The sequence below is a fragment of the Notothenia rossii genome, assembly GCF_949606895.1.
Source record: "Notothenia rossii genome assembly, chromosome: 8".
Lineage (NCBI taxonomy): Eukaryota > Metazoa > Chordata > Actinopteri > Perciformes > Nototheniidae > Notothenia > Notothenia rossii.
The window spans coordinates 14,071,891-14,095,621 of record NC_136906.1 but is presented as its reverse complement, the minus strand read 5'-3'; the positions used below and the strand labels follow the sequence as shown (position 1 = coordinate 14,095,621).

The 23,731-nt window shown below is 39.2% G+C and overlaps 2 protein-coding genes and 2 long non-coding RNA genes across 4 annotated transcripts; all 4 read left to right on the top strand.

Annotated features, from left to right (window-relative positions):
• Window positions 1-192: 192 nt before the first annotated feature.
• Window positions 193-8,963, top strand: LOC307017045 (uncharacterized protein). The gene is made up of 5 exons (XM_079646478.1): window positions 193-257; window positions 339-508; window positions 8,285-8,440; window positions 8,553-8,663; window positions 8,749-8,963. The coding sequence occupies exons 3-5, from the start codon at window positions 8,314-8,316 to the stop codon at window positions 8,913-8,915; spliced, it is 405 nt and encodes a 134-aa protein (XP_079502604.1). The 5' UTR covers window positions 193-257; window positions 339-508; window positions 8,285-8,313; the 3' UTR covers window positions 8,916-8,963.
• LOC307017050 lies at window positions 5,658-6,205 on the top strand. The gene is made up of 3 exons (XR_013802003.1): window positions 5,658-5,767; window positions 5,861-5,964; window positions 6,041-6,205. It is a non-coding gene; the product is annotated as an uncharacterized lncRNA (long non-coding RNA).
• An 11,155-nt stretch (window positions 8,964-20,118) lies between the features above and the next one.
• Window positions 20,119-20,693, top strand: LOC307015396. Its single transcript, XR_013801502.1, has 3 exons — window positions 20,119-20,245; window positions 20,339-20,442; window positions 20,523-20,693. It is a non-coding gene; the product is annotated as an uncharacterized lncRNA (long non-coding RNA).
• A 1,717-nt stretch (window positions 20,694-22,410) lies between these two features.
• Window positions 22,411-23,450, top strand: LOC307015395 (uncharacterized protein). Its single transcript, XM_079643957.1, has 4 exons — window positions 22,411-22,615; window positions 22,760-22,915; window positions 23,028-23,141; window positions 23,227-23,450. The coding sequence occupies exons 1-4, from the start codon at window positions 22,426-22,428 to the stop codon at window positions 23,436-23,438; spliced, it is 672 nt and encodes a 223-aa protein (XP_079500083.1). The 5' UTR covers window positions 22,411-22,425; the 3' UTR covers window positions 23,439-23,450.
• The last annotated feature ends 281 nt before the right edge of the window (window positions 23,451-23,731 follow it).

Sequence of the window (23,731 nt, the reverse complement as noted above, 5' to 3'; positions counted from 1 at the left end):
CTCTTAACCTTTTTTATTTTTTATATTGCCTTTTTTTATCATATGCTCCTTTAGATATCTTTTTATTTATTTTTTCCTTATAGCTTTGTGACGCATCTTGAGATGACGTTTGTCTTTAACGTGTGCCGTTCAAATCAAATGTATTATGTTTCCCTACACCTGCTTTTCTCATAGCTCTACATCACATGTCACCTGTATGCTGTGCCAATAAATAACGCAGAAGCAACAAACAAGGCGTGCACTTTTGTGAATGGAAGGTAAGTGAGATCCAGTCTAAAATATGTCAAATTACACACAAAAAACAAAGTATCGGTGCTGAATGTTTTTTAATTTATCAGATGGCGGTCCGCTGATGTTAATGACTACTTATGTGGGCAATGCAAAAGACCAGTTGGAGTTGAGCAAACTCCGAGTAAGCCCAGCAGCCCGAGCAAGTTTAGGCCTCGAGGGTTTGTGAAGCCAGAAGAGCCTGAACCCCTCTGGAGGAGCGGACAGAAGACCAGTACAGGTGGGGAGCTTGTAGAAACTTGTATGATGAATATTGGCTGCAGATGTTGTCATAATGATCAATTGTGACATGTTTTGGCATAGGTTTTAGACATGATGATGGCTGACTAACTGAATTAACATGCATTATGCTGGTTTGTGTTAGTGTGGGAACATCAGGCCAGAGTGGGTCCGATGATGGTCTTGCCAGCCAAACATAAAAGCCGGCCCATACCTGCAGAGGAGTCTTCTTCCATTCTTGATCAAATCAGCAGATCTACAATGTATGGCAGCCAGTGGAGGGGTGGAATAAACGGAGTTGGTAAGTCAATACCGGTATTGAATTATTCTTTGTTCATTTGAAGCCTTTAACAATATCTAAATTAAAATTGCCCATGATGAAATCTTAATGTTGAATTGTTTTTCTGTCAAAGATCAGAGGAAAGGAATGCTTCCTGATTCATCATCGACCCAAAACCAGGTGGACGTTCTGACTTTAGCTTCTGATCAAAATAAAGACTAAGACGAAAATGGAACAGACAAAGGTTAAATGTGAAAAGTCTTAACCCTTTTTTAAATGGCACTCTGGAAAGCACCTTTTACAGTAACACATTTATTCTGTGACTACAGATGAAGATGCTGAGGAAGTTCCTGTACTTCTAGAAAAAACCTCTCCTGAGGCCCACCTGCAGTCGAAGGCAGCGGTGCTGAACAGTACCCACACAGCGGCACTCGATGAAGTCCTCCCAACTGCTGCGGTTACTGTGGCTGTGCCCCCGCTGTCCAACACCACTGCAACAGAATCTGACCTTTCTGAAACAATGGACCCAAAGAATAAATGATTCAAACTTTAATTTGTTTGCTTTTTAATGTTGCAATACACAAAGAAAACTGATGACCTACTCACAGCTAAAAACAACTAAATGCAAACAATTGTTTCCTAATGAGCAAAAGTGTTCCATATAACTGTAAACATTTAGGAGTGGACTCAAAATTGCAATTCGTCTTCCATGTCTTTTCTTGGGTTTGTCTGCTGCTAAAAACGGTACTACACCATGGCATTTATTTTCTGGGGTGTCATTTGCTTTAGTTGTAACAGCTGTATAAAGGTGATGTATTGGAGGTCAGCCAGTTTATATTTGAACTTCAGTTGCTGCAACAAAGCCTTTGTACATGAGTAGCCTCTTTTTTAAAAGGGGAGTTACCATGGGGTCCTGGCAATATAATGACCTGAACATTAAGATATAAACATGGTCTCATAACTTTGTGTCCAGGCCCATTGGGTTTTCTGACTGGAGACTGAATTCTAATAAAGTACCTAGACCTCTACTAGGGTAGTCAATGTTTTAGAGGTACAATTTGATGGTTTACAAAGTCCTGAGTTGTTACTTTAGCTTAGCAAATCTATTCACTCCTGTTTTGGGGTACGGATTAAAATGCATTCAAATGTAATTTGTTTCGTCAGGTGCTTCAATGATGCCAAAGAGGAAGGATCAAATGCACTTTTCAATCCCAGAACAAGATCTTATACTCTTCAGCTGCAGCTCGATGCCTTCCTGTTTCCCCAGGACACAAGGAACTCAGTGAGCCACTTCTATAACCTGAATGACTGTCATGTTTGGAAATGCTTCAAAGTTGTATAATGACATTTCTTTGGTCTCTCTTATATTAGATTTGTATCACTTGCCAGCTGAAAGCGACCTCTGAAATGCAGAAGAGCAGACCCGTCAACAAGGCCTGCAATTATATAAATTCAAGGTGCTTTTATTATTTTGTTAATTGTTGCTCCTTACTGTAATATTGCAAAAGGTTTGTCAGTGTATCATTTACAAAGGCTCATGTTAAAAAGTATTTATAAGCTAAAACTGGTTCAAATTGTTGCTATTAATATTTCTTGCTGCTTAAGTAATCAAGTTACTTAATTAAGGAAACATATTTTTAACGAGGTCTAACGTTTACTGTAAATATAAGGATAAATACTTTCTAAAATGAATTTTCCATGCTGTCTCTGTACAGCCAGATCAATGTAACAGTGATGCTTACCTCAGCATTTTGACTGAAACCGTACACATGTGAGAGGAATGTGCTAAATGTAAGCTTTTAGAATACTTTAGAATGTTGACGCTGCCCTTGGAATATATGTATATAAATAAATGGTTATTTCAACATTGGATTTGGGTGTAAATGCCCTTAACTCAAAGCGAAAGTAAAACAATGATTTAATTCTGTATTCTAATCATCAGATGGATAAATGTCGATGGCATTGATGATGTGTGTCGATGTTGCGACGATGCATGCTCCAGCAACTCTCCCACCGGTCATACAAACCTCGGAAGTCTGATCCCTGAAGGTAAACTGTATATCCTACAGTTTTATAACTTTCATAATCTGTGATCTGTCTGTGAAAACTGTCCCAACTAAATATTATTTGACTCTCACTTTCATTTTTATTCATGTTTCAGATTTGGTGGCACGTGAAACTGTTACTCTGGGCCCTTTAGTGGTTTCGCCCTACAAGTAGGCGAAGCATAACAATCCAGACAATAAAGGATTCAACATTTGTCTATCAATCTCACCCTCCCTGACCAAACTTCAGCGTAATACTTATAGCTTAATACGAGCAACACGATTATTTTAATGATTGTTTAGTAAGGAATGTGTATACAACATAAATATTAAAGAAACAAGGATGTTTAGTCTTTACTGTTAATACCTAACATGGCTCTAAACAAAGCCACACAACTGGCCTGATGAAACATCCCCGTAAATAAAAACAGATTACACTGTATGAACATTACATGTTGATGTCAGCTGTCAGGACAGACACGTGTCAGTTTTTGAAAGAGGAAAATAAAAGGTGAATTTCTCCTACCTTCAAAAAGCTGAATGAAAATAAGAATGCATGCCAAGCTCGTCTTCATGGCCTTTTCAGTTATGAACTCACTAATAAATACTAAAGCTGACTCACATTGTACTCCTCCTCTTTCTTTCAGTCTTTGTTAGGTTTTGTGGACAGCCTCACTTTATTTATTGTTCTTCACCTCTGAGCAGGAAGGGGAAATAAAAGCAAGAACTGCCGTTGAAACGTTGCAGTTGGTTTTGCACACACTGATGTTTATCTTAATTTCTGAACTGAATCAGACTCATCCACTGGATTAACACCACTAATGTGTAAAATTACTCAAACAAACCCTTCGAAAAAAAAAAAGCTCAGTATTTGCTATCAATAATAAACATTGCTCACCACAAAGTACTTTATCTATAACACTTTTTTATAGTATCATAGTAAGTCTTCTTATAGCGATCCTGTTGTGATATTATCAAGTGAGAAAAGAAGATATGATAACATCACTTTCATGTTGTATCACTGGATATGTCTGGTGTCTGCAAGATGAGTGTGAAAGTGCAGGTCAGGAGGAGAGTCATCAGCAGCAAAGGGGTGGATATATATTATAAGTTGGTGTCCTGTAAACATGTACGCCGGCAGAGTCCGATTCAGAAGCTCTCATAAATAATAATACAAATATTTTTTTAAAGCTTAGGTTGTGTTTTGAGCGCACCAAAACAAGTGCTATTCACATACAAGACAATACAATGTGTCCAAATATAAAGGAGATAATAATAGGAAAGAGTGAAAGAGGTTAGGTCGATAACCCTTGATAAGAATGGGTTCGCCTGATATGTCAGTGGTTAGAGCTGGAAGCCCATATGCAGCCACCGCTGCCTAGTAAACCAGTTTGAATCCTGAACCAGCCAAACTTTTATGGCATGTCCTCCCCTCTGTCTCCCCCTTTCAACTCGAACATTTCCAATAACGGCCCTCTGGACTGAAAAAAACTAAAAAGTATGAACAGAAAAAACCAAAATGGATCAATCTAAAATAACAGAAAAATATTTAGGCAACAGTACAGGGTGAACATCTGAAATGGATAATTAAGAATATAGTTTTGAACTTTATATTTCGTAAGTCATTTGATTTTAAGTATTTGGAGGCATTTTCAATACTTTCTTTGTTTGAACTGCATGGATTGATTTGTATATGTGTCTTATGTTTCAAACACAGATCAAATTGTATTTATGTAGCTCAAAATCACAAGTTTTACATTTTGTATTTGATTTTATTTCATTTAGTCTGTACAGATCAACAAAACATGAATGATAGTTTAAAAACATAATAAAATGACACCATAGACCACAATAATAATGTGATGTGTACAAATTAAGGATCCAGGGGGATGTCAAAAATGCTTCCTGCATTGTTTTCATTAACTGCAACAGTAACGTTTTATTTTAAATCCAAAGTAACAAGCAATGAAGCAAATATATGCACATTTTAAACATGTGAAAACGCCCTTCACCTCTCTCTTCTTCTTCTTCTTCTTCTTCTTCTTCTTCTTCTTCTTCTTCTTCTTCTTCTTCTTCTCTTTTTTAATGGCGGGTCGCAAACAGCTTTTGGTTGCATACCGCCACCTACTGTACACGAGTGTGTATCATCATGTCAGTCCTCTAATAAACCCTTCACCTCTCTCTCAATCAGCCTCATGTTTTGAGTTCAGAGTGTGCAGCCAATTAAGCTGATGAGTGTCTGATTGGACGCAGGTGTGCTGCTCTGCTGAGGATAATGATCGGCTAGAGTTTAAAAAGCTCCACCGCTCACCCTGAACCATAGGCCTACTGTGAGTCAGTCAGGAAGACAGAGAGCAGCCGACCAGTTTCAGTTATGGAGGCCTTTCAATTTCAGGTTATCCTAGGACTCTGTGTTAGCACCTCTTTTGCTTTCCCGCCCACACGTTACACACAAGATGCTTCGTTTCAGAGCCTTGCGAACACAGGCAGGTCAGAACTCGGGCAGCAACAGCAGAAGTCTCCGGCTGAGGAACCGCAGCAGGTGAACACCATCAGAGTGACCTGTCATCCAGACTCTTTGGAGATTGTTATCAAAGCCGACATGTTTGCGGTTGGAGCTCCTGTTGATGGTGACGAGATACGCCTTGGAGTAGAGACCAACAACCAGTACTGCAGAGCTACAGCGTCTTCAGCAGATGAGTACAGTATCAGTGTTGGACTTGTGGAGTGCGGCACCAGACACTGGGTAACTTAAAAAATATATTTCATTTCAAATATGATTTCATTAGCTTCTAGTTTTAAACGTCTACTCTCCACAGGTAACTGAGGACTCTCTGATCTACACAAACCTGCTCATATACTCTCCTGAGGCCTCTCCATATGGTGTTGTTCGAATGGAGGAGGCTGTAATTCCAATTGAATGTCATTACGAAAGGTCTTTGTCTCTTTGTTTTTAAAGCTCACATTGTAAACATCTTTGAATGATGTCTGTCTTTTTTTTTTTTAAATGCATGTTTCTGTTTCTTAGGAATTACAGTTTGTCCAGTTCTTCACTCATGCCTACCTGGATCCCCTTCATGTCGACCCAGGCTGCAGTGGGAATGTTGCAGTTTAACTTGAGAATCATGACAAGTGGGTTTTGATAATCTCATGTTACGAGTTGTCATGTCTCTATTTGCACTTAGTACTTTTTTCTGTCCGTGTGCAGGTGACTGGCAGTACAAAAGAGGCTCTAATGTGTTTCATCTCGGTGAGCCCATCAGCATCGAGGCCTCGGTCAGAATTGGGCATCACATTGGGCTCCGAGTATTTGTGAGCAGCTGCGTGGCTACACTGAGCCCTGACATGCACTCCAGCCCCAGGCATGCCTTCATTGAAAATGGGTAAGGCTGCAAATTGCTAAATGGCAAAAAGTAAAGTGTTTTTCTGACCCTAGAGGAAGCTGTTGTAATGTGTAAGGCTCTTAAAGTGGTTTAATTCAGACACAAGCAATTCTGACTCGAGTGACGTGTTAATAAAAGATCAGTCCTTTAGTGTCGTCTTCAAGTTAGCCGATAGCTAAGGCTTACAGCAATTTGCTTTTAATCTTTGGTATTCTAGTTCTTCATTTCTGTGCCACTATTGGCAAATGCACAGGTCAGATTTGTGCAGTTTTGACTCTAAAAAACGACTTCCAGAACTTTCCTATAGAGAGGCGAAGTCCCGCCCATCTACTTCCGACCCATGGGACCTTATTTCGGAAAAGTTATGTATTGAAGTCAATGGAGAGAGAAAGATTATCTTTCGACCCCGTTTCAATTGTGCAACGAATTACACATATGATGATTGTCAATTTAAAAAAATCATTTCCACGTCACAAAAGTCAGTTTTTCGTAAAACTGTTGAAATATAACACAATGAGAAATGTGCAACTAGAAAGACTAATCCCGCTCCCGCATGCTGGCTCTTAGGAAACGACTAACTCCCCTTTTTGTGTGTGTACAGCTCTCAACATGCCCAGACTTGGAGTGATTTTCACCTCTTTTAATACTTTTCGCCTCTTTTTGAAAGAAGTGAAATGTGTCAACGTGAAGGCCGTCTTGGTGTTGGTGCGGAACGGGAGAGGTAGTTCATTGAGCGGTTTTACACAAAGTGTTTTTTTTTTACTCATTTTACGACACACTTTTATTTTTTGGACTTGCAAAATTATTTTTTAAAATGACAAACATCATGTGTAATTCGTGGCACAATTCAAACGGAATCGAAAAGTAATCTTTCTCTCCCCATTGACTCTCCAATGCATAACTTTTTTCGAAATAAGGTCCCATGGAGGTCCTCCCGGAAAGGGAGGGACTTCGCCTCTCTATATGACTAGAAATGTTAGCGGTGGAGTTGCATTGTGGGTAATGTGGACTCTGGTTATAGTAGTCAATGATTCCTAATTTAGTGTTGCTGTTTTTGTTTTTCCTCATCATAGGTGCTTTGTTGACTCTCAGCTTCCAGGCTCAAGGTCTCAATTCTTAGCCAGGACACAGGATGACAAGCTCCACATGTCCATTGATGCCTTCAGATTTTATAATGAGGACAGAGGGGAGGTGAGGCTCTATTAAATTGCCTTAAACATGATTGTGTGTGTGCATGTTGGTCACTGGTCACCATGGGAAAGCGTGCTTTCTCCTCCCTGGGTCCACGTCTGTGGAATCAGCTTCCAGAGAACATACGGACCTCGGCATCACTCAGTTATTAGGATATGCCTCAAAACCCACCTGTTCCACACTGCATTTTACAGACTGCCTTTACTTTATTTATTTATTTTAAAACCTTTTTATGCTCTTAACCTTTTATTTTTATTTTTTATATTGCCTTTTTTTTTATCCAATATGCTCCTTTAGATATCTTTTTACTTATTTTCCCCTTTGTGAAGCACCTTGAGATGACGTTTGTCTTTAAAGTGTGCTGTATAAATCAAATGTATTATGTTTCCCTACACCTGCTTTTCTCATAGCTCTACATCACATGTCACCTGTATGCTGTGCCAATAAATAACGCAGATGCACCAAACAAGGCGTGCACTTTTGTGAATGGAAGGTAAGTGAGATCCAGTCTAAAATATGTCAAATCACACAAGTATTGGTGCTGAATGTTTTTTTATTTATCAGATGGCGGTCCGCTGATGGTAATGACTACTTATGTGGGCAATGCAAAAGACCAGTTGGAGTTGAGCAAACTCCCGGTAAGCCCAGCAGCCCGAGCAAGTTTAGGCCTCGAGGGTTTGTGAAGCCAGAAGAGCCTGAACCCCTCTGGAGGAGTGGACAGAAGACCAGTACAGGTGGGGAGCTTGTAGAAACTTGTATGATGAATATTGGCTGCAGATGTTGTCATAATGATCAATTGTGACATGTTTTGGCATAGGTTTTAGACATGATGATGGCTGGTTAACTGAGTTAACATGCATTATGCTGGTTTGTTTTAGTGTGGGAACATCAGGCCAGAGTGGGTCCGATGATGGTCTTGCCAGCCAAGCAGAAGAGCCAGCCCATACCTGCAGAGGAGCGTTCTTCCATTCTTGATCAAATCAGCAGACCTACAATGTATGGCAGCCAGTGGAGGGGTGGAATAAACAGAGTTGGTAGGTCAATACCGGTATTGAATTATTCTTTGTTCATTTGAAGCCTTTAACAATCTCTAAATTAAAATTGCCCGTGATGAAATCTTAATGTTGAATTGTTTTTCTGTCAAAGATCAGAGGAAAGGACTGCTTCCTGATTCATCATCGACCCAAAACCAGGTGGACGTTCTGACTTTAGCTTCTGAGCAGAATAAAGATGAACACAAAAGTGGAACAAACAAAGGTTAAATGTGAAAAGTCTTAACCCTTTTTTAAATGGCGCTCTGGAATGCACCTTTTACATTTACACATTTATTCTGCGACTACAGATGAAGATGCTGAGGAAGTTCCTGAACTTCAAGAAAAAACCTCTCCTGAGGCCCACCTGCAGTCGAAGGCAGCGGTGCTGAACAGTACCCACACAGCGGCACTCGATGAAGTCCTCCCAACTGCTGCGGTTACTGTGGCTGTGCCCCCGCTGTCCAACAGAATCTGACCTTTCTGAAACAATGGACCCAAGAGATAATAAATGATTCAAACTTTAGTTTGTTTGCATTTTAATGTTGCAATACACAAAGAAAACTGATGAGCTGCTCACAGCTAAAAACAATGAAATGCACACAATTGTTTTCTAATGAGCAAAAGTGTTCCATCTAACTGTAAACATTTAGGAGTGGACTCAAAATTGCAATTGTTCTTCCATGTCTTTTTCTTAGTTTTGTCTGTTGCTAAAAACGGTTCTACACCATGGCATTTATTTTCTGGGGTGTCATTTGCTTTAGTTGTAACAGCTGTATAAAGGTGATGTATTGGAGGACAGCCAGTTTATATTTGAACTTCAGTTACTGCAACAAAGCCTTTGTACATGAGTAGCCTCTTTTTTAAAAGGGGAGTTACCATGGGGTCCTGGCAATATAATGACCTGAACATTAAGATATAAACATGGTCTCATAACTTTGTGTCCAGGCCCATTGGGTTTTCTGACTGGAGACTGAATTCTAATAAAGTACCTAGACCTCTACTAGGGTAGTCAATATGTTTTAGAGGTACAATTTGATGGTTCAAAAAGTCCTGAGTTGTTACTTTAGCTTGCAAATCTATCCACTCCTGTTTTGGGATACAGATTAAAATGCATTCAAGTGTAATTTGTTTAGTCGGGTGCTTCAATGATGCCAAAGAGGAAGGATCAAATGCACTTTTCAATCCAAGAACAAGATCTTATACTCTTCAGCTGCAGCTCGATGCCTTCCTGTTTTCCCAGGACACAAGGAACTCAGTGAGCCACTTCTATAACCTGAATGACTGTCATGTTTGGAAATGCTTCAAAGTTGTATAATGACATTTCTTTGGTCTCTCTTATATTAGATTTGTATCACTTGCCAGCTGAAAGCGACCTCTGAAATGCAGAAGAGCAAACCCGTCAACAAGGCCTGCAATTATATAAATTCAAGGTGCTTTTATTACTTTTGTTAATTGTTGCTCCTTACTGTAATATTGCAAAAGGTTTGTCAGTGTATCATTTACAAAGGCTCATGTTAAAAAGTATTTATAAGCTAAAACTGGTTCAAATGGTTGCTATTAATATTTCTTGCTGCTTAAGTAATCAAGTTACTTAATTAAGGAAACATATTTTTAATGAGGGCTAATGTTTACTGTAAATATAAGGATAAATACTTTCTAAAATGAATTTTCTATGCTGTCTCTGTAGAGCCAGATCAATGTAACAGTGATGCTTACCTCAGCATTTTGACTGAAACCGTACACATGTGAGAGGAATGTGCTAAATGTAAGCTTTAAGAATATTTTAGAATGTTGACGCTGCCCATGGAATATATGTATACAAATAAATGGTTATTTCAACATTGGATTTGGGTGTAAATGCCCTCAACTCAAAGCGAAAGGAAAACAATGATTTAATTCTGTATTCTAATCATCAGATGGATAAATGTCGATGGCATTGATGATCTGTGTCGATGTTGCGACGATGCATGCTCCAGCAACTCTCCCACCGGTCATACAAACCTCAGAAGTCTGATCCCTGAAGGTAAACTGTAAATCCTACAGTTTTATAACTTTCATAATCTGTGATCTGTCTGTGAAAACTGTCCCAACTAAAGATTATTTGACTCTCATTTTCATTTTTATTCATGTTTCAGATTTAGCAGCACGTGAAACTGTTACTCTGGGCCCTTTAATGGTTTCGCCCTACAAGTAGGCGAAGCATAACAATCCAGACAATAAAGGATTCAACATTTGTCTATCAATCTCACCCTCCCTGACCAAACTTCAGCGTAATACTTATAGCTTAATACGAGCAACACGATTATTTTAATGATTGTTTAGTAAGGAATGTGTATACAACATAAATATTAAAGAAACAAGGATGTTTAGTCTTTACTGTTAATACCTAACATGGCTCTAAACAAAGCCACACAACTGGTCTGATGAAACATCCCCGTAAATAAAAACAGATTACACTGTATGAACATTACATGTTCATGTCAGCTGTCAGGATAGACACGTATCAGTTTTTGAAAGAGGAAAATAAAATGTGAATTTCTCTTACCTTCAAAAAGCTGAATGAAAATAAGAATGCATGCCAAGCTCGTCTTCATGGCCTTTTCAATTATGAACTCACTAATAAATACTAAAGCTGACTCACATTGTACTCCTCCTCTTTCCTTCAGTCTTTGTGAGGTTTTGTGGACAGCCTCACTTTGTTTATTGTTCTTCACCTCTGAGCAGGAAGGGGAAATCAAAGCAAGAACTGCCGTTGAAACGTTGCAGTTGGTTTTGCACACACTGATGTTTAACTGAATTTCTGAACTGAATCAGACTCATCCACTGGATTAACACCACTAATGTGTACAATTACTCAAACAAACCCTTCTCAAAAAAAAATGCTCAGTATTTGCTAGCAATAATAAACATTGCTCACCACGAAGTACTTTATATATAACACTTTTTTATAGAATCATAGTAAGTCTTCTTATAGCGATCCTGTTGTGATATTATCAAGTGAGAAAAGAAGATATGATAACATCACTTTCATGTTGTATCACTGGATATGTCTGGTGTCTGCAAGATGAGTGTGAAAGTGCAGGTCAGGAGGAGAGTCATCAGCATCAAAGGGGTGGATATATATTATAAGTTAGTGTCCTGTAAACATGTACGGCGGCACAGTCCGATTCAGAAGCTCTCATAAATAATAATAAATATATTTTTTTAAAGCTTAGGTTGTGTTTTAAGCTCACCAAAACAAGTGCTATTTACATACAAGAAAATACAATGTGTCCAAATATAAAGGAGATAATAATAGGAAAGAGTGAAAGAGGTTAGGTCAATAACCCTTGATAAGAATGGGTTCACAACATAGATTAGCTCCATGGCATAATGCCGAAACCCGCAAAATAAAGCAAAAGTCGAGACAACTTGAAAGGATATGGCGTTCCACTAAACTTGAAGAATCTCTTTTAATTTGGCATATTACTCTCAATGAATATAAGAAAGCACTGCGTAAAGCGAGAGCAGCCTACTACTCTTCATTAATAGATGAGAATAAGAATAATGCAAGATTTCTTTTCAGCACTGTAGCCAGGCTGACAGAGAGCCACAGCTCGACTGAGCCTTCTATTCCCATAGCACTCAGTAGTAATGATTTTATGTGCTTTTTTAACGATAAAATTGTTACTCTTAGAAACAAAATCAATGACCTCTTGCCTTTGACCAGTATAGTGTTATCAACAGCTCCCGGAAACGTAAGTTCTAATATTACACTAGAGAGTAAACTAGAATGCTTTTCAGCCATAAACCTTGAACAATTCAATTCAATGATTCTCTCTTCTAAACCATCAACGTGTATCTTAGACCCGATTCCAACTAAGCTGTTAAAAGAAGTTTTTCCATTAATTAGCACTTCTTTATTAAATATTATGAATATGTCTTTATTATCAGGCTATGTTCCACAATCATTCAAAGTAGCAGTGATAAAACCGCTTCTTAAAAAGCACAACCTCGATCCAGAGGTTTTATCAAACTATAGACCTATTTCTAATCTTCCGTTCCTCTCAAAAATTCTTGAGAAAGCAGTCGCAAAACAGCTGCGTGATTACTTAAAAAACTATGATTTATTTGAAGATTTTCAGTCTGGCTTTAGAACACAACATAGCACAGAGACAGCTCTGGTTAAAGTCACAAATGACATTCTAATAGCCTCAGACAAGGGACTTGTCTCTATTCTTGTCTTGCTCGATCTTAGTGCTGCATTTGATACTATCGACCATGATATCCTATTGCAAAGACTAGAGCACTTAGTTGGCATACAGGGAACTGCTTTAGGCTGGTTTAGGTCCTATCTATCTGAACGCTCTCAGTTTGTACGTGTCAACGATGAATCTTCCATGCAAACCAAAGTTAGCCATGGAGTGCCACAGGGCTCAGTGCTTGGACCTATTTTGTTCACACTATATATGCTTCCGTTAGGCAATATTATAAGGAATCATTCTGTAAATTTTCATTGTTATGCGGATGATACTCAACTATATTTATCAATCAAGCCTGATGAAATTAATCATCTAAATAAAATTCAAGACTGCCTCAAGGACTTAAAAACGTGGATGACCTTACATTTTTTTATGTTAAACACGAAACTGAAGTTATTGTACTTGGCCCGAAGAATCTACGAAACAAATTATCTAAAGATATACTAACTATGGATGGCATTAATTTGGCCTCCAGTGAGACTGTAAGGAATCTTGGTGTTATATTTGATCAGGATTTATCCTTTAACATCCACATAAAATCAATTTCAAGGACCGCCTACTTCCATCTACGTAACATTGCAAAAATCAGGCATATCTTGCCTCAAAACGATGCAGAGAAACTAGTCCATGCATTTGTTACTTCAAGGCTGGATTATTGTAATTCCTTATTATCAGGGTGTACCAAGAAGTCAGTCAAGTTGCTTCAGCTGATTCAAAATGCTGCAGCTCGTTTACTAACCAGAGTTAGGAAAAGGGACCACATTACTCCTGTTCTGGCTGCCTTACACTGGCTCCCTATAGAACAAAGGATAGAATTTAAAATTCTTCTTCTCGCCTACAAAGCCCTTAATGGGCAGGCGCCATCTTACCTTAAAGAACTCATTATACCCTACTGTCCTACTAGGGTATTGCGTTCCAAGAATGCAGGGTTGTTGGTTGTCCCTAGAGTCTCTAAAAGTACAATGGGAGCCAGAGCATTTTCTTATCAAGCTCCACTTTTGTGGAATCAGCTTCCAGTTTGTGTTCGGGCGGCAGACACCCCATCCGTTTTTAAGAGTGCGCTTAAGACCTTCCTTTTTGATAAAGCTTATGGTTAGGGCTGATTAGATTCAGCCCCTAGTTTTGCTGATATAGGCTTAGTTTGTCGGGGGACATCTTACTTCTTCCTTCTCTCTGTCTATACCTGTGTACTCTCATGTTCCGATTAACCCAGCTTCCCCAAATTTCTTTCTTTTTGGTGTCTATATACGCCGGGATCCGGAGTCATGGATGATCCTGCGGTCCTGTGTCATGGATTGCGAGTCCTGGATCTTGAGTCGTGGCTGTGGTCCTGGATCATAAGTCCTGGATGGATATCCTCGTGGATTCATCTTCCTATTATACACACATGCATTTCCAAACATTTGGACTACCTATGTTGCAAAAATGTATTATCTTTTCAATTTACACACGGCATCTATTGCACGCCTGTCCGTCCTGGGAGAGGGATCCCTCCTCTGTTGCTCTCCCTGAGGTTTCTCCCATTTTTCCCTTTAAACTGTAGGTTTTCTCACGAAGTTTTTCCTTGTACGATGTGAGGGTCTAAGGACAGAGGGTGTCGTATTGTCATACTGATATTCTGTACAAACTGTGAAGTCCACTGAGACAAATGTAACATTTGTGATATTGGGCTATATAAATAAACATTGATTGATGGTTCGCGTGATATGTCAGTGGTTAGAGCTGGAAGCCCATATGCAGCCACCGCTGCCTAGTAAACCAGTTTGAATCCTGAACCAGCTGAACTTTTATGGCATGTCCTCCCCTCTGTCTCCCCCTTTCAACTCAAACATTTCCAATAACGGCCCTCTGGACCGGAAAAAACTAAAAAGTATGAACAGAAAAAACCAAAATGGATCAATCTAAAATAACATAAAATATTTAGGCAACAGTACAGGGTGAACATCTGAAATGGATAATTAAGAATATAGTTTTGAACTTTATATTTCGTAAGTCATTTGATTTTAAGTATTTGGAGGCATTTTCAATACTTTCTTTGTTTGAACTGCATGGATTGATTTGTATATGTGTCTTATGTTTCAAACACAGATCAAATTGTATTTATGTAGCTCAAAATCACAAGTTTTACATTTTGTATTTGATTTTATTTCATTTAGTCTGTACAGATCAACAAAACATGAATGATAGTTTAAAAACATAATAAAATGACACCATAGACCACAATAATAATGTGATGTGTACAAATTAAGGATCCAGGGGGATGTCAAAATGCTTCCTGCATGGTTTTCATGAACTGCAACAGTAACGTTTTATTTAAAATCCAAAGTAACAAGCAATGAAACAAATATATGTACATTTTAAACATGTGAAAACGCCCGTCACCTCTCTTCTTCTTCTTCTTCTTCTTCTTCTTCTTCTTCTTCTCTTTAATGGCGAATCTTCTTCTTCTTCTTCTTCTTTTCTTTAATGGCGAATCGCTTCCACTTGGAGCATATATCGCCACCTACTGTTTAGTTATTAAATGTTCATACTAAATCCTTGTCCTCAGACCAGTGCTTTTGAGGAATTTGAAGATCAGCTTGTTTGCTTCATTTCTTGATTTACTTTCAAATATTGCCTTGAAATCCATGTCCTTGATGTTGAGTTGTTCCAGTGCAGTTTTCAGAATGAATCTTTGTCTGTTATAGTCCGGGCAGCTAAAAAATACATGATGTATTGTCTCTGGTTGTTGGCAACCATCACAATTGCCATTTGGATGTTTTCCAATCAGATGCAGTGATGAGTTTAGTCCAGAGTGTCCCAATTTTATCCTGCTGTTGATGCTCTGCTCTCTTCTACTACTCCCCCAAGTGCTTCCTGTTCCTACTTCCCTTTGTATCTGATATAAATGTCTTCCTTTGGTGTTACTGTCCCATAGTTTTTGCCATTGTTGCTTGATAACCACTTTAGTAAAAGATTTGACTTCTGCTCTACTGATGGGTATCATAATATCAATCTGGTTTGCTTTCAAACCACATTTTGCCAGTTGATCCACTACTTCATTCCCTCTAATGCCCACATGCGCTGGAACCCACACAAATTGAACAACAATTCCCAGATGAACTAACCTAAACATGCTTTGTAAAATGTCATGTAAAATATCCTCACGACATTCTGAAGAGAAGTTGTTTATACTCTCCAGAGCTGCACTGGAGTCAGAGCAAATGACCACTCGCATTGGCTGTATTTCCTCTACCCACTGAAGTGCTAGAGAGATAGCCATCATCTCTACTGTATATACTGCAATGTGATCACTTGTACGCTTTCCCACTTTGACTTTTAACTCAGGAACATAAAATGCACAACTCGTTAGACCATTATCTGGATTTTTGGATCCATCAGTAAATATTTTTATAAAGTGCCCATATTGTTCATGTAGAACAGTGTTCACATAAGCCTGTACATTGAATTTGTTTTTCATTGAATGTACCCGTTTCAATAGTGATAAATCTACTATAGGTTGAGGTAGCAACCATGGTGGAACCGCTGATAACAACACCGTCGGACTAATATTCCATTCCTTAACTTTGAATTCCTTACATATTTCCGAAACACAAAAACAAAAACTTTCTTTTTTTATTTTGTTACTTTCCCAACTTGTTTGTACAGTTTGTTTAGTAGGGTGAGTATCTTTATGACCCTGTAGATTTGCCCAGTAATGAACAATTAACTGCTTTCTCCTCAAAGAAATAGGTACTTCTCTGACCTCTACCTGAAGTGCCGACACTGGTGTAGATCTTACTGCCCCACAGCATATCCTTAGTGCTTGTGCCTGGACTCTATCTAATTTTTGAAGAGAAGAGTATGCAGCTGACCCATACACTATTAGTCCGTATTCTATGGCTGATCTAATTAAGGCTGTGTATACGTTCCTCAAAGCAGCTTTATCAGCCCCCCACTTAGTGCCTGCCAAGCACCTCATAACATTTAAAACCCTTTTACATTTATCTACGACTTTATCAATGTGAGTACTCCATGTGACTCTCTCGTCCAACCATATTCCCAGAAATTTAAATGTCTTCACTTTCTTTAGATCTTGTCCATAAAGTTTTAACCTAACCTCCTCACCTATCCTTTTCCTCGTAAAAAATAAAGTTTCAGTTTTTTCCACCGACAATCTAAACCCCCATGTCAGAGACCAGCTTTCAATTTCCCTAATGGCTTCCTGAATCTTAGCTACAATATATTTTACATTTCTGCCCCTTTTCCAAATAGCTCCATCATCTGCAAAAAGTGACTTACCAATATCAGATCCTACTTGTGTATATATATCATTGATCATGATAGAAAATAAAAGAGGACTGATGACACTCCCCTGCGGGGTTCCATTTTCAACTTCATGCCTTCGAGAATATGACTTGCCAACTCGGACTCTGATGGCACGGCCAAACAAAAAATCCCTAATCCAATTATATACATTACCTCCCAGACCCATAATGTCCAGTTTTATTAATAATCCTTCCTTCCACATCATATCGTAAGCTTTTTCTACATCAAAGAATACAGCTACAACACACTCCTTGTTCGCTTGGGCTTTCCTGACTTCAGACTCCAGGCACAGCAGTGAATCTAAAGTACTCCGCCCTCTTCTAAACCCACTCTGATAAGGAGTCATTAGTTCATTTTTCTCAATGTAGTATGTTAGCCTTTCTGTTATCATTCTTTCCATAACTTTACACAAGTGTGATGTCAGAGCTATAGGTCTATAACTGCCTGGACTGGTTGGATCTTTCCCAGGTTTCCTAATAGGAATAATGACTGACTCTTTCCATATTATTGGCAGCTTCCCTTTCTCCCAGATCTTATTGTACATCTCCAGCAGCTTTCCTAATGCAAAATCACTTAATTTGGTCAACATTATATAACATACATTATCTTTCCTAGGAGCAGTCATTTTACACTTACTTAATGCTCTTCTCAACTCTTGAATAGAGAAAGGTATATTTACAACACTCTGCGACGAATGTCTTTCTTCATATACATTAGGATGCTCATCTAACACTTCCTGCCTCCTGATCTTACCTTCTTCTGTCAAATTTTCCGAAGAATGAACTTTGACAAAATTTTCAGCTAGAATTTCTGCCTTCTCCAAAGCACCAGTGGCAACTTCCCCTCCAATCTCTAACACTGGCAGGTTACTCTGATGTCTTATTCCCCTCATCTTCTTAATCATTCCCCATACTTTATCTAATGGTGTAGTTCTCCCAATACTTGAACAGAATCCTCTCCAACATTCACTTTTTGCTCTTTTAACAATGTTCCTTACCTGAGCCTGTGCCTTTTTATATTCTAATAAATTATGTAATGAATGTGTCTTTCTTAGCTTTCCAAACAGCCTGATTTTGTTTCGGATTGCATCATTACAGTCTTTGTTCCACCACGGTACCATCTTAACACATTTACCAAGTTTCCCAGTTTTATTCCCAATAGTTTGATTAGCGCTTTTAATTATATTTGAAGTAAATTGCTCATTTATTTCATCAATACTTTCTGCCATATCAATCTGATCCAATTCATTATCGCACAATTTAGCAAACATCTCCCAATTTGCTTTAGAAAAAGTCCATCTCATGATACCGTCTAGCTCAACCACATGATTTATATCAAACTTGATTATAATTGGAAGATGATCACTCCCAATACTGTTATTTGTCAATACTTCCCAACTGCTACCAGAAGCTAATTCACTTGTTACAAGAGTTAGGTCGATCGCAGACTCTGTTCCATCTCTAAAATGTATCCTTGTACCTTGCCCATTATTTAAACAAACTAATTCCTTTGCCTCCATTAAATCCTCCACCACCTGTCCGTTGTAATCTGTTGATCTCCCTCCCCACATTGTATTATGTGCATTAAAATCACCACACCATATTATTTCATTTCCTTGGCAAAGACTGTCTAATTCCTCTATTCTGAGTTTATTACATGGATTATAAAAATTCAGGACACTAATTTTCCTTTTATTAATCCAAACTTCTACACCCACTATTTCTAAATCATGACTGTTCTTAAAAGTTAGCTTACTATAAGACATGACTTCTCTGATAAAGATTGCACATCCCCCTCCCTGGCCATCATTTCTATCTTGTCTTATAGCAGTATATCCCCCAATTATGAAGTCCAAATGAGTCTTCAGCCATGTTTCTTGAATACAAATAACGTCTGGTTTTTCTTTTAACTGATATATATAGGTCTTGAATTCTTGTCCATTTGCAATAAGGCTTCTAGCATTCCATTGCAGAATGAGAAAAACCATTCATCTACTCAATCTGTGAATCATCATTATTGGTGGCTAGCATTTCATGTATCATTTCAACGGTTATATCCTTTATCCCCAAAAATTCACTTGCTGCCTCCACTATTGTTTTCAGTCTTGACCTCTTGTTTGTCTGTTGTAACGCAACATTCACCACTTTTCCAATAAAGGCCACAAACTTGTACTTATTAACAATCAATGCATCCTCTCCTATCACACACTTTGTGGGGCTTTCCTTTGCCTGTGGGAGTTTGGGAAAATCTTTTGAAGAGAAAATACTTGATGTTACTTGGGATTTCCTAGCTATGTTTAGTGAAACCTTTTCTGTTGCTTCAGCATATGAGACTTTATTTTGCACTTTGTATCTCTGCACCTCCTTGGCCTTTTTCTGCACTTCACAGCCCTGATACGCAGCACTATGTTCCCCTACTAAATCCTTGTCCTCAGACCAGTGCTTTTGAGGAATTTGAAGATCAGCTTGTTTGCTTCATTTCTTGATTTACTCTTCACCTCTCTCTCAATCAGCCTCATGTTTTGAGTTCAGAGTGTGCAGCCAATTAACCTGATGAGTGTCTCATTGGACGCAGGTGTGCTCCTCTGATGAGGATAATGATCGGCTAGAGTTTAAAAAGCTCCACCGCTCACCCTGAACCATAGGCCTACTGTGAGTCAGTCAGGAAGACAGAGAGCAGCTGACCAGTTTCAGTTATGGAGGCCTTTAATTTTCAGGTTATCCTAGGACTCTGTGTAAGCACCTCTTTTGCTTTCCCGCCCACACGTTACACACAAGATGCTTCGGTTCAGAGCCTTGCGAACACAGGCAGGTCAGAACTCAGGCAGCAGCAGCAGAAGTCTCCGGCTGAGGAACCGCAGCAGGTGAACACCATCAGAGTGACCTGTCATCCAGACTCTTTGGAGATTGTTATCAAAGCCGACATGTTTGCGGTTGGAGCTCCTGTTGATGGTGACGAGATACGCCTTGGAGTAGAGACCAACAACCAGTACTGCAGAGCTACAGCGTCTTCAGCAGATGAGTACAGTATCAGTGTCGGACTTGTGGAGTGCGGCACCAGACACTGGGTAACTTTCAAATATATTTCATTTCAAATATGATTCATTAGCTTCTAGTTTTAAACACGTCTACTCTCCACAGGTAACTGAGGACTCTCTGATCTACACAAACCTGCTCATATACTCTCCTGAGGCCTCTCCATATGGTGTTGTTCGAATGGAGGAGGCTGTAATTCCAATTGAATGTCATTACGAAAGGTCTTTGTCTCTTTGTTTTTAAAGCTCACATTGTAAACATCTTTGAATGATGTCTGTCTTTTTTTTTTTTAAATGCATGTTTCTGTTTCTTAGGAATTACAGTTTGTCCAGTTCTTCACTCATGCCTACCTGGATCCCCTTCATGTCGACCCAGGCTGCAGTGGAAATGTTGCAGTTTAACTTGAGAATCATGACAAGTGAGTTTTGATAATTATCATGTTATTATGAGTTGTCATGTCTCTATTTGCACTTAGTACTTTTTTCTATCCGTGTGCAGGTGACTGGCAGTACAAAAGAGGTTCTAATGTGTTTCATCTCGGTGAGCCCATCAGCATCGAGGCCTCGGTCAGAATTGGGCATCACATTGGGCTCCGAGTGTTTGTGAGTAGCTGCGTGGCTACACTGAGCCCTGACATGCACTCCAGCCCCAGGCATGCCTTCATTGAAAATGGGTAAGGCTGCAAATTGCTAAATGGCAAAAAGTAAAGTGTTTTTCTGACCCTAGAGGGACATGTTTTAATGTGTAAGGCTCTTCAAGTGGTTTAATTCAGACACAAGCAATGCTGAATCGAGTGACGGGTTAATAAAAGATCAGTCCTTTAGTGTCGTCTTCAAGTTAGCCGTTAGCTAAGGCTTACAGCAGTTTGATTTTAATCTTTGGTATTCTAGTTCTTCATTTCTGTGCCACTATTGGCAAATGCACAGGTCAGATTTGTGCAGTTCTGACTCTAAAGAACTACTTCCAGAACTTTCCTATAGAGAGGCGAAGTCCCGCCCATCTACTTCCGACCCATGGGACCTTATTTCGGAAAAGTTATGTATTGAAGTCAATGGAGAGAGAAAGATTATCTTTCGACCCCGTTTCAATTGTGCAACGAATTACAGATATGATGATTGTCAATTTTAAAAAATCATTTCCACGTCACAAAAGTCAGTTTTTTGTAAAACTGTTGAACTATAACACAATGAGAAATGCGCAACTAGAAAGACTAATCCCGCTCCCGCATGCTGGCTCTTAGGAAGCGACTGACTCCCCTTGTGTGTGTACAGCTCTCAACATGCCCAGACTTGGACTGATTTTCACCTCTTTTAATACTTTTCGCCTCTTTCTGAAAGAAGTGAAATGTGCCAACGTGAAGGCCGTCTTGGTGTTGGTGCGGGACCGGAGAGGTAGTTCATTGAGCGGTTTTACACAAAGTGTTTTTTTTACTCTTTTTACGCCACACTTTTATTTTTTTGACTTGCAAAATTATCTTTTAAAATGACAAACATCATGTGTAATTCGTGGCACAATTCAACCGGAATCGAAAGGTAATCTTTCTCTCCCCATTGACTCCAATGCATAACTTTTTTTGAAATAAGGTCCCATGGAGGTCCTCCTGTAAAGGGAGGGACTTCGCCTCTCTATATGACTAGAAATTTTAGCGGTGGAGTTGCATTGTGGGTAATGTGGACTCTGGTTATAGTCAATGAGTGCTAATTTAGTGTTGCTCTTTTTGTTTTTCCTCATCATAGGTGCTTTGTTGACTCTCAGCTTCCAGGCTCAAGGTCTCAATTCTTAGCCAGGACACAGGATGACAAGCTCCACATGTCCATTGATGCCTTCAGATTTTATAATGAGGACAGAGGGGAGGTGAGGCTCTATTAAATTGCCTTAAACATGATTGTGTGTGTGCATGTTGGTCACTGGTCACCATGGGAAAGCGTGCATTCTCCTCCCTGGGTCCACGTCTGTGGAATCGGCTTCCAGAGAACATACAGACCTCGGCATCACTCACAGTTATTAGGATATGCCTCAAGACCCACCTGTTCCACACCGCATTTTACAGACTGTCCTTGACTTTATTTATTTATTTTTAAACCTTTTTATGCTCTTAACCTTTTATTTTTATTTTTTATATTGCCTTTTTTTTATCCAATATGCTCCTTTAGATATCTTTTAACTTATTTTTCCCTTTGTGAAGCACCTTGAGATGAGGTTTGTCTTTAAAGTGTGCTGTATAAATCAAATGTATTATGTTTCCCTACACCTGCTTTTCTCATAGCTCTACATCACATGTCACCTGTATGCTGTGCCAATAAATAACGCAGATGCACCAAACAAGGCGTGCACTTTTGTGAATGGAAGGTAAGTGAGATCCAGTCTAAAATATGTCAAATTACACAAGTATTGGTGCTGAATGTTTTTTTTATTTATCAGATGGCGGTCCGCTGATGGTAATGACTACTTATGTGGGCAATGCAAAAGACCAGTTGGAGTTGAGCAAACTCCCAGTAAGCCCAGCAGCCCGAGCAAGTTTAGGCCTCGAGGGTTTGTGAAGCCAGAAGAGCGTGAACCCCTCTGGAGGAGCGGACAGAAGAGCAGTACAGGTGGGGAGCTTGTAGAAACTTGTATGATGAATATTGGCTGCAGATGTTGTCATAATGATCAATTGTGACATGTTTTGGCATAGGTTTTAGACATGATGATGGCTGGGTAACTGAATTAACATGCATTATGCCGGTTTGTGTTAGTGTGGGAACATCAGGCCAGAGTGGGTCCGATGATGGTCTTGCCAGCCAAGCAGAAGAGCCAGCCCATACCTGCAGAGGAGTCTTCTTCCATTCTTGATCAAATCAGCAGATCTACAATGTATGGCAGCCAGTGGAGGGGTGGAATAAACAGAGTTGGTAGGTCAATACCGGTATTGAATTATTCTTTGTTCATTTGAAGCCTTTAACAATCTCTAAATTAAAATTGCCCATGATGAAATCTTAATGTTGAATTGTTTTTCTGTCAAAGATCAGAGGAAAGGACTGCTTCCTGATTCATCATCGACCCAAAACCAGGTGGACGTTCTGACTTTAGCTTCTGAGCAGAATAAAGATGAAGAAGACAAAAATGGAACAGACAAAGGTTAAAGGTGAAAAGTCTTAACCCTTTTTTAAAGGGCACTCTGGAATGCACCTTTTACAGTAACACATTTATTCTGCGACTACAGATGAAGATGCTGAGGAAGTTCCTGAACTTCTAGAAAAAACCTCTCCTGAGGCCCACCTGCAGTCGAAGGCAGCGGTGCTGAACAGTACCCACACAGCGGCACTCGATGAAGTTCTCCCAACTGCTGCGGTTACTGTGGCTGTGCCCCCGCTGTCCAACACCACTGCAACAGAATCTGACCTTTCTGAAACAATGGACCCAAAGAATAAATGATTCAAACTTTAATTTGTTTGCTTTTTAATGTTGCAATACACAAAGAAAACTGATGACCTGCTCACAGCTAAAAACAATTAAATGCAAACAATTGTTTCCTAATGAGCAAAAGTGTTCCATATAACTGTAAACATTTAGGAGTGGACTCAAAATTGCAATTCGTCTTCCATGTCTTTTCTTGGGTTTGTCTGCTGCTAAAAACGGTACTACACCATGGCATTTATTTTCTGGGGTGTCATTTGCTTTAGTTGTAACAGCTGTATAAAGGTGATGTATTGGAGGTCAGCCAGTTT

Bases quoted from the DNA above. Each gene is read 5' to 3' on its own strand.
- LOC307017045 (XM_079646478.1), top strand. From the start codon at position 8,314: ATGATGGTCTTGCCAGCCAAGCAGAAGAGCCAGCCCATACCTGCAGAG. The intron at 8,441-8,552 runs GTAGGTCAATAC...TTTCTGTCAAAG, and splicing joins GGGTGGAATAAACAGAGTTG to ATCAGAGGAAAGGACTGCTT. The intron at 8,664-8,748 runs GTTAAATGTGAA...CTGCGACTACAG, and splicing joins CAAAAGTGGAACAAACAAAG to ATGAAGATGCTGAGGAAGTT.
- LOC307015395 (XM_079643957.1), top strand. From the start codon at position 22,426: ATGTTTTTTTTATTTATCAGATGGCGGTCCGCTGATGGTAATGACTAC. The intron at 22,616-22,759 runs GTGGGGAGCTTG...GGTTTGTGTTAG, and splicing joins CGGACAGAAGAGCAGTACAG to TGTGGGAACATCAGGCCAGA. The intron at 22,916-23,027 runs GTAGGTCAATAC...TTTCTGTCAAAG, and splicing joins GGGTGGAATAAACAGAGTTG to ATCAGAGGAAAGGACTGCTT.